The 16,207-nt window shown below is 40.7% G+C and overlaps 3 protein-coding genes across 6 annotated transcripts in view; 1 reads left to right on the forward strand and 2 right to left on the reverse strand.

The window, feature by feature from the left end:
• The window catches only part of LOC116853837, a 7,110-nt gene extending 5,024 nt beyond the window's left edge, over window positions 1-2,086 (reverse strand). The window contains exons 1-2 of one of the 3 annotated variants that reach the window (XM_032835098.1): window positions 1,965-2,086; window positions 209-419 (exon numbers count right to left, since the gene is read on the reverse strand). In XM_032835098.1, coding sequence (XP_032690989.1) covers window positions 209-418 — 210 coding nt within the window. In that variant the 5' untranslated portion in view covers window position 419; window positions 1,965-2,086. The remainder of the gene's footprint in view (window positions 1-208; window positions 420-1,964) is intronic. The other 2 variants (XM_032835099.1, XM_032835100.1) reach the window with 2 other exon arrangements.
• A 5,048-nt stretch (window positions 2,087-7,134) lies between these two features.
• LOC116853336 (proteasome subunit beta type-2-like) lies at window positions 7,135-8,233 on the forward strand. The gene is made up of 3 exons (XM_032834392.1): window positions 7,135-7,338; window positions 7,505-7,861; window positions 7,963-8,233. The coding sequence occupies exons 1-3, from the start codon at window positions 7,248-7,250 to the stop codon at window positions 8,136-8,138; spliced, it is 624 nt and encodes a 207-aa protein (XP_032690283.1). The 5' UTR covers window positions 7,135-7,247; the 3' UTR covers window positions 8,139-8,233.
• Window positions 8,234-8,670: 437 nt separating this feature from the next.
• Window positions 8,671-11,462, reverse strand: LOC116853321 (minor histocompatibility antigen H13). Of its 2 annotated transcripts, none has more exons than XM_032834378.1 (6): window positions 11,192-11,459; window positions 10,821-10,931; window positions 10,674-10,756; window positions 10,444-10,618; window positions 9,845-10,338; window positions 8,671-9,779 (listed from the first exon to the last, which is right to left on the reverse strand). In XM_032834378.1, the coding sequence occupies exons 1-6, from the start codon at window positions 11,381-11,383 to the stop codon at window positions 9,698-9,700; spliced, it is 1,137 nt and encodes a 378-aa protein (XP_032690269.1). In that variant the 5' UTR covers window positions 11,384-11,459; the 3' UTR covers window positions 8,671-9,697. The 2 variants fall into 2 exon arrangements, with proteins under 2 accessions (XP_032690269.1, XP_032690275.1); XM_032834384.1 differs by having other exon boundaries at window positions 9,629-9,779; window positions 10,821-10,928; window positions 11,192-11,462.
• Between the last annotated feature and the right edge of the window lie 4,745 nt (window positions 11,463-16,207).

Raw genomic sequence — 16,207 nt, forward strand, 5'->3', positions numbered from 1 at the left:
TCTCTCTCTCTCTCTCTCTCTCTCTCTCTCTCTCTCTCTCTCTCTCTCTCTCTCTCTCTCTCTTACTTCGTTGATAATCGCTATAATTATAAATACGAGTAACGTGGTAACGTTGTGGAATCCTGCGTATCTTGTGATTTGCTGATATTGTAAATTGGCAATCTCAATAATTATCGATTTCAACAAGTACACTAGTCTTGTGAATCACCTGAATCGAATTAGTGCTGATGTCTTCGAGGTCGTCGATCGCCACCTTCTTCATCGCGTTCGGCTTCTCGGCAAACTTTCTTTCCTCCCTCACCTGTTGCTGATACTGTTGCGGAAACTGCTGAGTGTACTGGGGATGCTGCGGTAATGCCGCTGCTTGTCCCAAGACAAGTGCGATCAAACACAACGACACGTACTGGATGTACCACATTCTGCAATAAAAAATAAAAGTATTCGTGTCGCTATTGTTGATCATTTATCGCCTTTATAGAAAAGATGTAAAAGTACGCTGGAAATTCGTTCGAAGCGCGACGCCTCGATTTCAGAAACACAAGCGAGGAAATATGTGACGCGCAGTCACAATGATTCAGAAGAAGGGGAGGAAGAAAAAGAAGAAAGTATGCCACGGAATGCAGCCGATACGGAACGATCGGTACATTCCAATCGAATCTGTTGGCAGCCGAACGACAGATGATCCGCAAAGTGGGCCGTGATCTTCACCTTGATCGCGCAGAATGAGATACGGAAGAAAAACGGATGAAATCCGTATGTGTCGCGGGCGTGTAACGTCGAGCCGAGAAGAACGGTGCTGCTGAAAGTGTGCCACGGTTGTTAAGGTCGTCTCAACGGCAGCACGACGATCGCGCTCGTTAGCCCACTTCCCGATCGGCTCGACGGTGCTGGTTTGTTGAACCCGACAGATACCGTTACTCCAAAAGGCGGTCACGACCTACTGTCGATCGTGAGGCGGACCGGTTCTCGGTCGTCCGCGGAAAAAAGAATCGATAGAAGAAAGCAACGGAGGAAAGCGGCCGAGTCGATCGTTCCTTAACGTCTCGGATGTCCTCCAAGGCATCGCGCGCGATATGACCGGGAAAAATTACACTAAGAATATTAAAAAAAAAAACGGTCAAGTTCGGTCGAGCTCTCTGTAGAATATATTTCAATATCAAAACCACTTCGACAGTTCTCTTGTTCACAGTTTGACACAATCTTGAACACGAACGCTTTATCGGGTCCTCTTGGAACACTAAAGGAACTAACATCGATAAATTCCACAACATTCTGAAGAAGCGAACAGAAGAAACCCAAATTCTCACCGGTTCATCGGAATAGTATCGTAAATAAAAAATAATTACTAAATAATATTGAGATGAGAGGACAGCGGTGAAAGCAAAGAGGGATCCTCTCACCGGCGACGAAGCGAGGCGCGCCTTTGGAAAACGGTACATATCGCGACGAAAAAATCAGCGAACGAGTTTCTAACTGTACCTCGTACATCTGCGAAATATCTCTTCTACCCGTAACAGACTTTATCGCGCGGAAAAGCATGCGAGAGACGTTTGAATAGCGCGAAAACAAAATGAAAAAAATTATTCGTGCAAACACATTAACGATAATAGGTGTATAAAATGCTTATGTTAAGTGTTTAACGAGGACAATTTTGATATTTTCGTGAGAGAAGCATTTTTAAGGGAACTTATTTTTCAATGTTTTAAACAGCTTAAATGGATGAGGAAACAAAAGTTGCAAATAACTATGATAAAAGCATCACGAGGGAACAATAATCGTGGAAAATTTGAAAGCACACAATTGTAATTATATGTATATGAAATGCAAAAGCTGTAATAAACGAGTGAGAATAGTCGATTGTTGAGACACACTCGATTAATAAAAATTTAATGATACGATCGACGTCGTAATTTATCTTCTCCGAATGATATCGAGGCAAATCCGAAAGTAATTGTGTTACTCACTTGTTTACCTCCAAGGTGGACTTCCGTGACACTGACTCTCAGTTCTGAAGATGAAATTCCACGCGGGTCTTCTATATAGCCTGCGAGCACACGTGGGGGTAAACCGTTCGGCCAATGACCACTCATCTTTGCTACCATTTTCAATGGAACTATCCAATCGCACTGAGTCGATCGGCAAAGATTTCGAAAGGTCTACTTATGGAGCATTTTTTATAGTCGGACTTTGCGACCGAGAGGAGGTAACACTAGCGACTTTGTGATACATAGTCAAGCCTTGATTATTTGAAATTGCTTTGTCTTGCTTGTATAGCGCGTTTTATTTTTAATTTTTTTCCTGCAACAAAATGTGCGTGTGTGTGTCTCTATATATATATATATATATATATACACACATATATATATGTATGTATGTAGGCATGTATATAAATGGGGCGCGCGGCATACGCGCTTATTATAATAATATTTCTTACATTTTACTCGAACGCTCATCCCGCCAATTGTCAAAACGTTTCCAACTAAATCCAAAAGACATTTTATTTTGTGTCGTATGTATCCAGAAAAGCATAGCCGGTACAACAACAAATCATTGCTCTATGAAACGACGAAATAAATTTCTCAAGAATTTTTCCTCGTGACATTGTGATCTCGCTCCACTTTGCTTCAGCTCCAGTGTTTTCGCCTAGAGATCGCGTAATTCAAGCGCGCCTGCTCGTCGCAAAAGTGCGGCAATCCGTCATAACTGTTTCAGTAGCGGGATGCTGCATCGGCTCTTCTTATTAGGAGGATCTCGCTAATCGCGCTCTAATCGCGCGAGGATCGACCTGCCGTCGTCGCTGCCAGATCGGGATGCACTTGGCATGGTTCGCGGCAAGTTCAGTGAACGTATTACGAGTCGCGGATGGATTCGAACGTAACGGAATCGGCGAACGACCTTCGCGGATGCGCAGGAAGTTTCGCATTACTGTGCTCGATCGGTCGCTCCGAACACCAACGAGCGGACCTTGGAGCAGTGCGAGATTGCGCGACCTAGGTTCAAGCCAGAACCGAAGTGCATTCTTCGACGCATATCGCGCGCACGCACGATCCTTACTTTTTCTTACTTATACTTATATTCACTCGCTCGCGTCTCATAACCGAGCATCTGTAACATCAACCTGTCACTAATCCAATTATTGTATCCGCAACCGTTAAGATGGATTATGTCCGGATTACGTGTCGATGAACAACGCCGCGAAAGCGGCACTTGCTGGCAAATGTTAATGAACGCGTTCGCGGTATTATGCGCGACGACGTCGCTTACGGAAGCGTTGCAAAAACGCGCCCGTGTCTTCTAGTCAGCCGTAACACGCTCTGTTTGCGTGCGATGGGTTACCCTCATTTAGGCTCCGAGTTTCTAGGCTAAGCATCACCCTCCGAAAATGTCTGTTTTCGTGGCGGAATGAGTCACGCGATACGTCGCACGCGTACTGATTCATTAAGTACTAAATCAGGAGTATCGACGGCACCACAAAGTTCAATGAAACAGCTATGTTGCTCTCTGCGAACAAGCGACAACATGTACTGTGTGGAAATCTATTCCGCAGAATTATTCATTCGCGATTTTGCATGTACTATTTCATTACATTTACCATATCAATACAAAAGTATTGAGGCAAGGCATCAACGATCAATCTCGAATCCAGTCTTTTCTCTTAAAACGAGAATGTTTTCGTAAACATAACGCGAATAACAATTGCGCGTATAATGACTGATAAAAAATCATAAATAGAAACCAATTTTTATTTCAGATACAGGACCATTGTGTGTACGCGCGTGCACGAGTAATTACCAGTCATGTCAAGTGAATGAAAACCAGCCGCATTAAATGCTTCCGATACTGACCCAAGACCTTGAAAAAAAATATCATTTCTACAACTCTGACAATTTTCTACAATTATTTTTGCTATATTATCATTGTACTGTTTAATTAATCGCCATCGAATGAAATCAGAAGGGTCCACGTGTAATGATTTTCCACAGGCGTTCCCGCCTGCCCCAGCGAGGAGCAGCAGGAGAGTAGCCACTACAGCTATTCGACACAGAAAACCTTAGCTATGTAGCGGGATCGGCACGTGGCGAATTTACATACACAACGTGCGAATACGCGCAACTACCGCCGTTCGGCAAGACGAGATCACGCGTCTTGATATGCAATTAAAACGTCATGAACAAGAAAAAGAAAAAGGACCAGGCCGCGCAGCCTCCGCGAACCGACCTTGCTTGAAAATACGGGATTTGATTTCGTCAGACGTATCTCTTTGCCTCCTGCTGCGGAACCGGATTCTCCCGTCTTACACAAACCATCGTGTAGCTAACAATCCTATCACCGTGAGGTCTCAAGTATTGGAAATGTAAATGTTATAATAATCTAAATATACGATCTGGAATGTGCGATGAATTTTGAAATTGCGAAATGAATCGTGAATTTCCCGACAATTTTAATAAATGATACCTCAAAATCCTCGAAAGACTAACATATCATAAAGATGTACGGTTTAATTGTAAAGAGCGTATTTTCAGGAAATGAAAAGGTTATCATCACTCGAGTTGAAACGTAAAAATAACAGCGCGTCTATTCTCCGTCGTTGAGTCGTGCTATTTAAAGAATAGAAAGATTATTCTGTCTGTCATTGAGGGAAACATACAAATATTAGATTAAAAAAATATTTTACTTTTATCGTCCAGTTGTGTACTGCATAAAGATAAAAATGTCTAACTTCCTAGACGGCACAAATGTCCAAAATCGAGTCATAAGACGTCTTTAAAGCAAATTTAAGACATCTTTAAGACAATACTTTATAAACTTGTCTTAAAGACAACTTAAAGACGTCTTAAAGATGTCTTATGTCCCACTTTCATTGCTGTCTCGGTTGTTAGTCAGTGTTGTAACGTATCTATGTAAGATACTTGTATCTTTTTGCAGTATCTAGATACTTCTTGTGTATCTATGGCCGCGTTCAGTAGAACAAGTGATCAGTAAGCGCTCAGTGAGCTCTTGCATCTGATTGGAGTATAGTTGGAGATCTAAAAGAATATGCCAAATCATATACAAGAGCTCCCTGAGCGCTTACTGATCACTTGTTCTACTGAACGCGGCCTATGGCTGCGTTCCGAAATTCACTTTTAGTACTGAAAATCTATAATTTATGTCACGTATACTATAGAATTTCAGCAGTGAATTTCGGAACGCAGCCTATATCTGTATCTAGTTATATCTTTTATTTCAAAATCTGTATCTGTGTATCTAGTTACATTTTATCTCGTATATGTATCTAAATTTATCATTTTAAATACAGATACGAAATAAAATGCAATTTTGGTGATTTGATATATAATTGTTACTTTTTTACAAGAGACAAAGTTGTTCCCATGGTGTAAGAATATAAGGTGATGCATTCCGGTGGATGCGCAATAGCTATCAATCAGAAAGTTACCACGTTATATTCTTACATCATAGTTGCTTTACTGGGTGCGTTCAAAGAACTCAACAGTTGCACAACAATTGAATAATTCGTCAATGTAATTGGTTTAGATTTAGGGATCTAACAGTAAAAACCAATAATCGCTGATTGCTCACTGAGCAAAACTCACTTTTTCCGCTGAATGCGCCCATTGGGTGGCATTCAGTACTACAACCGCTCACTGAGCTTTGACTATATAATCATGGACCACTAGCAGCGATTCTAATGACTCCTGCACACAGGACGCGGTAATGCTTGCCGCGCAGCAGAAGTTCACGCGACAGCCAATCAATATATTGCTTTCCGTAATAATCTTTTCGCTCTTACGAAAAAACAATATATTGATTGGTTGTCGCGCGGACTTCCGCCGCGCGGCAAACATTACCGCGTCCTGTGTGCAGGAGCTATTAGCGTCTGTCAACATCTGTAGCACCGCCAGAACCAAACAACGGCAAAAGAAGGAACTCAGTAGAGCAAAACAGAGTTAGCAACGTAAACGCTTCTATTGGCTCCTGCACATAGGATGCAGTAATGCTTACCGCGTGACGAAAGTCCGCGCGAAAGCCAATCAATATGTTGCTTTCCGTAATAACCTTCTAGCTCTTACGGAAAAACAACATATTGATTGGCTGTCGCGCAGACTTCCGCCGCGCGGCAAGCATTAGGGCTATCGCACACATTGACATAACTGCATATGCATAGCATAAGACCGTATGTACCAATGAGCATCGAGTATTAAGTCGCCATATTGGTGTTCGATGCTTAATATTCGATGCTCATTGATCCATACGATCTTATGCTATGCATATGCAGTTATGTCAATTTGTGTGCGATAGCCCTTACCATGTTCTGTGTGCAGGAGCCATTATTGTACATAATTACCCGAAAAAGAACCAGGAATATTGAAATACTAGATAGTACACCAAACGTGCCTGACGGTACTTCCACAGTAGCGCTTGAGATCGATATTTCGGCCGAATATATGATTTTTTAATATTTAATTAAAATTATCTGGGTGACTTACAAACCTTTTTAATGATACTTCATAACTCTGTGTACGAAATACAAACGATACCATACCGAACCTTTGTTTAATTTACCTCCGGTCATTATTTCCGGCTAAATACATGGTCCAAAAAAGAACAATTAATTACAAGTAATAGAATAACTCACAAATCTTTTCAATTGCACTTCAAAATTCTTCATACGAAATACAAACGATTTAAAAGAATAGTTTTCCAACCGGAGTTTTTTTCCGGTCAAGTACATACAAATCACAATCTCGCATAAAAACATAATACACAACGCATAAGGAAATGAACCAATCAGAGTCCTCATTTTTATTGTCACGATGAAGATGAAGGACTCTGATTGGTCAATTTTTTATGCGTTGTGCATTATGCCTTTATGCAAGAGTATATACTTCCCGCTGAAAGGCCCTCACACATGAAATGACATAACTGCATGTGCATAGCATAAGACTGCTGGACCAATGAGCATCGAGTATTTAGCCGCCATATTGATGCTTGATGCTCAATAGTCGATGCTCATTGGCCCATACAGTCTTATGCTATGCACATGCAGTTATATCATTTCATGTGTGAGGGCCCTGGTGTACGTAGCTGGAAAGCACCCATTGACGGAAAGCGAGAGAGGGGGAGAAAGAGAGAGAGAGAGAGAGAGAGCGTCAAGAGGTTAAGTTGTCGTTTTCGTGACAGGCATTTTTGCAGCGTTTGTAACGTTGTAGCAAGATCGTGCAAGACGACGGATACGAGCAATTTAAATGGAGTGCTTGATAGGTATTCAGTGCAAAGATTTCGTGCTGGTTGCGGCAGATATGACAACCACACAATCCATCATTGTTATGAAAAATGGTAAAATGTTTGATATACATTACAAACGTGATGGTCGGCAATTCGTATCTAGATATGATTGAACAATCTCCTTAATATTCTTCATGTATATCACTACATTATATAGTTTATCTGCTCTAATTGTAAGAATTATTCTAACAATAAATGATATGCTCCAATTTTTCAGACGAGCACAAGATTCATAAAATCTCCGACAAACTTGTTATGGCAATATCTGGGGAGTCGGGTGATACGACACAATTTTCCGAGTACATTGGAAAAAACATTCAACTGTACAAAATGAGGAATGGCTACGAGCTGTCTCCTAAAGCAGCTGCTTGCTTCACCAGAAGGAATCTGGCCGATTATCTCAGAAGTAGAACTCCGTACTTTGTCAATATGTTGCTGGCTGGATACGACGACGATGCCGGACCCGAATTATATTTTATCGATTACTTGGCATCCTGCGTGAAGGTGCCTTATGCGACTCACGGATACGGTGGAATGTTCTCCATGTCTGTCCTAGATAGATATTATAAATACGGTAATGCTCTTCTACATAATAGAGCCAAGGCTGTAATGTAAACAAAACTATGTTCCCAAGGATGTATAGAGACGTTAATTAAAAATAATTCTCAATTGCAGACTGCACCGAAGAAGAGGCCTATGTGTTATTGAAGAAATGTGTTGAGGAGATTCATAAACGGTTGATCGTCAATTTACCAAACTTTAAAGTTCAAAAAGTATCTAAAGATGGTATAAAGAATATGCAACCAATAACAGCTGAAAACTTGGCTGTCGAAATTGTTGCTAAAGCATAAGAGTGTCTGTCTCTTCTTTACGTATAGGAAAAACTTTTTTTTTAATATAATAATAATAATATAATATCTAAATATAACAGCAATATACTGATCAATTTTTCTTTTCTGAATTCCCCCCAAATAAGACATTAAATTTTAAGAGAGTAATTTCTACACTTTTCTGTACACATTAACATGTATAAACAATTTACAATTACAACTTATCACTTGATTATATTATGATCATGTAAGAATATATATAACTGCAATTTAATATCTTATATATTATTAGTAAAACGAGAGATTAAAAAAACAAATATATATATATATATATATATAGAAAGTTGGTTTCTATTTTTGCACAAAAAAGCGTAACAGCAAAACTCATCAGATTGGATGACCTACAATTGTAACTCGAGAGAGAGAGAGAGAGAGAGAGAGTCGTAAGTACTAAACTTTTTTTTATTTATCGAAGTTACAATTTCTTCCAAATTCCGCCTAGCCAACTTAAAAAGATTGCAATTTTATCTTATATATACATTGTATTCACAAATCAAAATTTCGATACTATTTATTGTGTATACTGACCGTAATTATAAATATACATCTGAATTTCATTTTTCACAAATAAATAAGAAAATTCGCGTTTACGTGTAGCACAGTTGTACACACTTGACATGTTTCTTATGACGATTTTAACGTGTGTGTACAATTCTTCTACACATATCAATTCGTTTAACACGTGCAGAGAGAAAGAGAGAGAGGAGAGAGAAAATCGCTTTTCCATCTTCTCCTATTTTAAATTAATAATCTATAATTATCACTCACAAATGGTGGTAAAATCACCGAAAATTCTGGAATACCAGTAAAAACTTATATGCAACTGGAACTGATTCTTTAGAATACAAAACGCACCGTAATGCACTGCAAAACTCAAGTGGATGTACAGACAGCAGAGTCTGTCGTATACACGATTGTATATGAAATATAAATTAACAATTGGAAGTATATTCATATTCATATTCTACTCTACGCTATGCGAAACAATGAAACTTGGTATTACCGTTCCACACAACGGGTAACGGTGTCCTTTTCCCTCACCAGTGTCTCATATCCGTCGATGCCACACACACGAGTGATAAAAATTTCTTCAATATTTTATTAATCTTGCATGCAAATGAATCGCTCGATTATCACAATCTTTCTCTCGCCAAAAAAAGGCTTTCTCTTCTTACAATCGGAACATGCAAATTCACCGCGGGTTCGAGATCACGCACGTGATCCTATGATTTTTACACTGTGAAGCTGAAAGTGTGTATGTGCATACACACACACATATATGTATACACACACACACACACACGACGTATACATCGAATTACTTCGCAGTTCACGTGCATGCAAGCAAATACACAGTTATACGCTATTGTACTTTACAACGTATGATTGTACGTCTTGAGCGTGAACCATAAACTATTTCTGTTTTCGTCTCTTTCCAGTAGGCGCGATGATTACGGCAGATAATTACAGCACGATAATAACGTCGAGTTTCTCATCACGTATGCGATGAATTGAAATAATTATTTATCCTTTTTTGCGTCTACTTGCGTCTGCTCCGACTGTTGCGTCGTATTTGCTGGCTGCGACGGATGATCCTCGTATCTATAAACATCGACGTGCGAATGTAGATGAGAAAGAGATTTCGGCGAAGAAACGTGTATACTTACGAAAATAATGCCTTGAGGTCTCCCTTTACTAACGCCAATAGCAACGGTGTGCCCAAGCACGCCGGGACTAAATACAGTAGAGCAGGTTGTGCGTGGTTAAATAGGTGCATTATCATCATGGTCGCGAGTAATCCCATAAAATACGCGAAAAACGTCGAATAAAAGTAGACATTTGTTTTCCTGCTCAGGCTATTATCGAATCGTAACAGCAGGGCGATAAAGATACCAGGCAGTACGATGTCGCCCAGGCCTAGCATGGCGAAATTGCCGGCGCTCAAGCCCTTCTCCAGGAGATCCTGCGGAAAGACAAGCTTGATGGGCACCTCGAAGGACTTTGCGACGGTCACCATCACATCTGTACCAAACACCCAGAAAGCGTCGTAGAAGAGGAGACCGCACAACAAAATGCATCCCGTAACGACATTATTAAGATGCAACAGTTCGACTCCGTTGATCGCGAACGCGATACCAAACAAGTTGTTGGCTATCCAATGCTGAGAACAGAGAGAGGAGAGAGATATATATATATATATATATATATAAATTTCGTATGTATAGATTGTTTGCGCAGCAACTGACACTAGACTGACTGTGCTCACCTTCTTCAAGAGGTACCAAGCCCCCACAAGCGAGCAGCATATAAGACAAACAATGTCGTGCGAATTAAACTTGTAGTTAATTATATGCTCTTCCTTGTCATCTTTTCCTCTAGTGAACAAGATGTGGTACTGTGTCTTTGGAATTGCGGCAGGTACCAACGATGAGATTAATGGGCTGAAATGTCCCAACTTTCAAATATACCCACAAAAATAAACCGAGTAAAATTTACCTTGTAAGATGGCACAGAGCTAGAATGCCAAGACAGAAGAAATATCCAGCCAATATCAAGTTTACATATTCCTTGGCAAACACCTGCAGAGAGAAGTCATGTGGAATAGTATCATGTGTTCGAAATTGTACATTTGGGCTACATTACCTTATATAATATATACATGCTGACTAACGTAACACTGGAGATAAAGGGAAACATAGCAGCCTCTCTGCGGGACATTGTATCAGGCTGCTCGCCGCTGGCTTTATACTGCTGCTGCAAGAGTAACGTGCAATCTTAGAAACGCATCTTAGAACGATGGAAATTGCCATGTCGTTGTTATACAGCTGCACGCCGTTACACTTAATTGACAATTCATTCGACCGTCAATATTAAGGAAAGTAATCGGACGCGCTTGACGTTTGAGGGAACAGCTGGCAGTTACGGAAAAGTTGCCAAAAAGTTACATGCCATCGTCGACGGGCAGATTTTGCAACAAGTATTCGATAACATATGTGACGAAGCGTGCTACTAACCTGCTGCTCCTTGTGATGTCTGACGGCGCGATAGCTGCCGAAAAAGATGGGCAGGATGGCCATAATAATAAGACTACCGTATGCGATAGCCATCCCTTCAGGAGTCGAAGGCATCCTCGCGTTCGTCACATTCTGATGCTCGGTGAGATTCTCGCTTGCCTGAGCCGCGATCTCGTTTATCGTGCTTGCCATCTTGAATATGTTGACGCGACAAGTACGCGAGAGACACGACTCCACACACAGACTGGGGTACAACCCCAGTGCAATGAAGTAATATTCAGTGAAGAAGCGAAGAGGACGCATGTCAACTATCGAGGCACTACTGTGCCATCTGGTGCCCTTCTGATCAGTGATGGAAACATTTTATCCTAGGCTGCGTTCAGATTCCCCACCCAGATGTATTCTATTACTAGAAGTGCTATAGTATATGTCACATATATTATAGTGTTTCTAGTAATAGAGTGCACCTAGATGAGGAATCTGAACGCACCCCTAAGGAACCTCGTGCGCATGCATTAGGGCTATCGCACACAATTGACATAATTGCATATGCATAGCATAAGATCGTATGGACCAATGAGCATCGAATATTAAGCATCGAATACCAATATGGCGACTTAATACTCGATGCCATTGGTACATACGGGTGTATATCAGTTGGACACGGGGCAATTGGACACAGTCCAATCACAAGTCGCTGTTCCAAGGGACCCTACAAATGTCTCTAATCACACGGTGCTGTGATTGGCTGTGTCCAATTGCCCCGTGTCCAACTGATATACACCCGTATGTACCAATGGCATCGAGTATTAAGTCGCCATATTGGTATTCGATGCTTAATATTCGATGCTCATTGGTCCATACGGTCTTATGCTATGCATATGCAGTTATGTCAATTTGTGTGCGATAGCCCTTAGTTTACGTCACAGTACGTCATGAGCCTTGACAGCATATATGTAATCACAGACTTCTATACTTCACCAGAGAGAAACCTGAGAGCGGCCACGCCATACGTTTTGGCCGACACCGATTTTCACGCTGTTCGATGCGCCATCTACACCCATTTTTTAGGTGGAACTACGTTCTCTACGCCCATTTTCAAACGCTACCGGTAAAGTGTCGATTTGTTGTATGTCCATTCTATGCCCATTTTCTGGCAATTGGTGTCCGTGTTAAGCGCATAATTGCGTGATTAAAAACATGGACTGTCCATGTTCTTAACCATGCAATTATGCGCTTAGCACGGACACGAATCGCCAGAAAATGGGCATAGAATGGACACGCAATAAATTGATACTTTACCGGCAGCGTCTGAAAATGGGCGTTGGGAACGTAGTTCTGCCTCAAAAATAGGTGCAGATGGCGCATCAAACAGTGTGAAAATCAATGTCGGCCAAAACATATGGCGTGGCCGCTTTCAGGTTTCTCTCTGCTAAAGCTAAGGGTGGAGTCCCATGGTACGTATTTTCGCGTATCGCGTAACCGCGTAACCAATCACATATTTCTATTCTTTTAGAAGTTCCAACAGAAATACTATACGTCGCAATTTATTGGTTACGCGCTTACGCGGTACGCGGAAAATATATGCCATGGGATTCCACCATAATGGCTGCGTTCAGCAGAGAAGCTGCTTTGCAACTATTATAAAATTCGTAAATCTGATTGGTATGCTTTTGGATCCAACCAAAATTAAGAGCATACAGCAATCAGATTCACGAATTTTATAACAGTTGCAAAGCAGCTTTCTCTGCTAAACGCAGCCAATTGGTGCTTTCCAGTTGCATACATTGTGTTACACAAAACCAGTTTATTGGTTGCATGTTATCTTACAAGATATTTTGTGACCAATAAACTGGTTTTGTGTACGTGTGTGTCAGGATGTGTTAAACAATTGGAAAGCACCCAATGACTCTTGCCCACAGGATTTTAAAGCATATATATATGGAGGGGGAATTACATATGCCTCCTGTAGACCAAAAGTGTATTCAAGAACTATGCGAAAGAGAAAGGTATATATTCCTATTCCTCCTCTGTGCGCATGCGCCAACATGCGTCAGTTATTGCTGGACTACAAAATTATTAGATTCAATATTTTTTTACTTGAATTCTATCAACTTTATCGAAAAATAGCAAGAGATCAAAATTATTTATTTTCTTCTCATAGAGCACGGAGAATTTTTTCAGAATTTTATATTAACTTTTTAGTACTGCATTTTTTACGTTTTCTTGCATTTTCTTGAAGTACTAGAAAGTTAATACAAAATTCTGAATAAATTCTTAAAGCTCTATGAGAAGAAAATAAATAACTTTTATCTCCTGTCAACTCTATAATCCTAACCTAACCTGTCAACTTCAACGCATGCGCACAGAGGACGAATAGGAACGTATAGCTTTCTCTCTCGCACACATCTTGGGCTGCGTTCAGATTCCCCACCCGGGTGTATTCTATTACTAAAAGTGCTATAGTATATGTAACATATACTATAGTGTTTTTAGTAATAGAGTGCACCCGGATGAGGAATCTGAACGCACCCTTGGATACACTTTTGTGCCAGCATTCCTCCTCCATATATATATATATATGCTCTAATGGCTTCTGCACACAGGACACGGTAATGCTTGCTGCGCGGCGGAAGTTCGCGCGACAGCCAATCAATATGCTGCTTTCCGTAATAACCTGCTAGCTCTTACGGAAAAACAACATATTGATTAGCTGTCGCGCGGATTTCCGCCGCGCGGCAAGCGTTACCGCGTACTGTGTGCAGGAGCCAAAAAGCACAGGACGCGGCAACGCTTGCACACGGCGGAAGTTGCCGCGACAACCAATCAATATGTTGTTTTTCCGTAAGAGCTAGAAGATTATTACGGAAAGCACCATATTGATTGGCTGTTGCGCGAACTTCCGCCACGCGGCAAGTATTGCCGCGTCCTGTGTGCAGGAGCCATAAGGCTTCGGATTTGCATCGCCTGAGGTTTCCGGTTGTATGCGAGAAAATGGCGACGATCCTGTGTGTGTAAGGTAGAGATACCCGATTCTTAATCGATTCGATTCTTTCCCTAGCAAATTTAGGGAAAAATGGTTGTTCGTGCTGCATGTATGTTTCATACTTTTCGCTTTTAAAAATAGATAGACGCTTAATCAGACGCTTGGAAGAAACAATTGAGTTGGTTGTCTCGTTTTTGCTTCTTCGAAATATTCCAATATACTTCTGTCTAGTTTTAAATACGAAAAGTGCAAACAACATGAATAAGCCTATTTTTTGGGAAAGAATCGAATCGATTCAGAATCGGACATCTCTAGTGTAAGGTCGTTTTACATTAGTTGCCAGTCGATTGCAACTTTCGTTGCGAGAACCAATCAGAAGCGTCAATAGTACCATTGATGCTTCTGATTGGCTGGCGCAATAAGAATTGCGTCTACTTGCGATCGGCTTGCAACTAATGTAGAACGATCTTGACGCATGTCACTTGTGTATCTTACAACGTACAAGTGAGTCAACGTGGCCATTAAATTACTGTCGTAAAGTAAAAAATGCCAGCATCTTATCAAAAAATGTCGCAACAAAAAAATAGATGGTATTGGACGTTATTTGTTCTGCTCATTTTCAACAAAAGAATTTTATGACTAAACGTAGTGAAAATATGTGACGGTAGCGGTCATTTTCTCGTATACACCGAAAACTCTATTAGACGCAAGCCGTGCTATGCTTTTAGATAGCCTGTTAGCAATCTAGTTTAGTATAGACATCTGTGCATCTGTGAGTTCCTTAACAGTACATATGTCCAGGGGACATCCAGGGGTGCGTTCAGATTCTCTACCCGGGTGCACTCTATTACTAGAAACACTATAGTATATGTTACATATACTATAGCACTTCTAGTATTAGAGTGCACCCGGGTAGGGAATCTGAACGTAACCCAGAGTAGAGATGCCCGATTCTGAATCGATTCGATTCTTTCCTCAAAAATAGGCTTATTAGTGTTGTTGTACTCTTCGCACTTTTCGTATTTAAAACTAGACAAAAGTATATTGGAATGTTTCGAAGAAGCAAAAACGAGATAACCAACTCGATTGTTTCTTCCAAGCGTCTGATTACGCGTCCATCTCTTTTTAAAAGCGAAAAGTATAAAACATGCAAGCAGCACGAACAACCCTTTTTCCCTAAATTTGTTAGGGAAAGAATCGAATTGATTAAGAATCGGACATCTCTAATCCAGAGTATATCCTGAGGAAGTTCTAAGGACATTTTTTCGTCCTCAGGACATCCTCAGGAGATTTTATGCTATCTGGGTTTAATATAGACATCTGTGATATATTCAAAGAATCGTCACTAGATGGAGTCTTGGCGCAACTCATAATAGCTGCGTTCCGCAGCTGAAATTCACTGACAGTACTGAAATTCTATAGTATACGTGACATGAACTATAGAATTTCAGTACTGGCAGTGAATTTCGGAACGCAGCCAATGTCATCTATAATAATTCACTGTCGTGAAGAGAAAGAGAGATCGGGCTAAAATGCATCCAAGACAAACAGTGATACCATCTAATGGCTCCTGCACACAAGATGCGGTAATGCTCGCCGTGCGGCGGAAGTTCGCGTGACAGCCAATCAATATGTTGCTTTCCGTAATGACCTTCTAACTCTTAAAAAACAACATATTGATTGGCTGTCGCGCGGACTTCCGCCGCGCGGCAAACATTATCGCGTCTTGTGTGCAGGAGCCATAATACTAGCCTGAAGGAAAACTGTAAAGCATAGTTTGTATCAAAGGAACACATCAAAGATACAATAACAATCAGCTGTTTTACAATATTGCATCATCTTATTATTAGAAAAGGTTGTATTTGTAAGCTCTCTGATAGAGCGTCTTTCCTCACTACACATTTCTCATAATTAATCATCATTCGTGCCTTTCGTACTTACATAGAAAATAGATCTTTTCGAGGAGCTTATTTAGAAACTATTCGTACAGATCTAATATCTCACACTTTCTTGCGTCTTATCACATACCA

Source organism: Odontomachus brunneus, unplaced genomic scaffold (genome assembly GCF_010583005.1).
Source record: "Odontomachus brunneus isolate Ranch 3 - 2012 unplaced genomic scaffold, Obru_v1 Obru_scaffold_006, whole genome shotgun sequence".
Taxonomy (NCBI): Eukaryota; Metazoa; Arthropoda; class Insecta; order Hymenoptera; family Formicidae; genus Odontomachus; species Odontomachus brunneus.

Excerpts from the sequence above, each read along its gene's own strand:
- LOC116853336 (XM_032834392.1), top strand. The coding sequence starts at position 7,248 with ATGGAGTGCTTGATAGGTATTCAGTGCAAAGATTTCGTGCTGGTTGCG. Across the intron at positions 7,339-7,504 it reads CATCATTGTTATGAAAAATG|ACGAGCACAAGATTCATAAA; the intron begins GTAAAATGTTTG and ends CCAATTTTTCAG. Across the intron at positions 7,862-7,962 it reads AGATAGATATTATAAATACG|ACTGCACCGAAGAAGAGGCC; the intron begins GTAATGCTCTTC and ends TCTCAATTGCAG.
- LOC116853321 (XM_032834378.1), bottom strand. The coding sequence starts at position 11,383 with ATGGCAAGCACGATAAACGAGATCGCGGCTCAGGCAAGCGAGAATCTC. Across the intron at positions 10,932-11,191 it reads GACATCACAAGGAGCAGCAG|CAGCAGTATAAAGCCAGCGG; the intron begins GTTAGTAGCACG and ends TTACTCTTGCAG. Across the intron at positions 10,619-10,673 it reads GCTCTGTGCCATCTTACAAG|CCCATTAATCTCATCGTTGG; the intron begins GTAAATTTTACT and ends GGGACATTTCAG.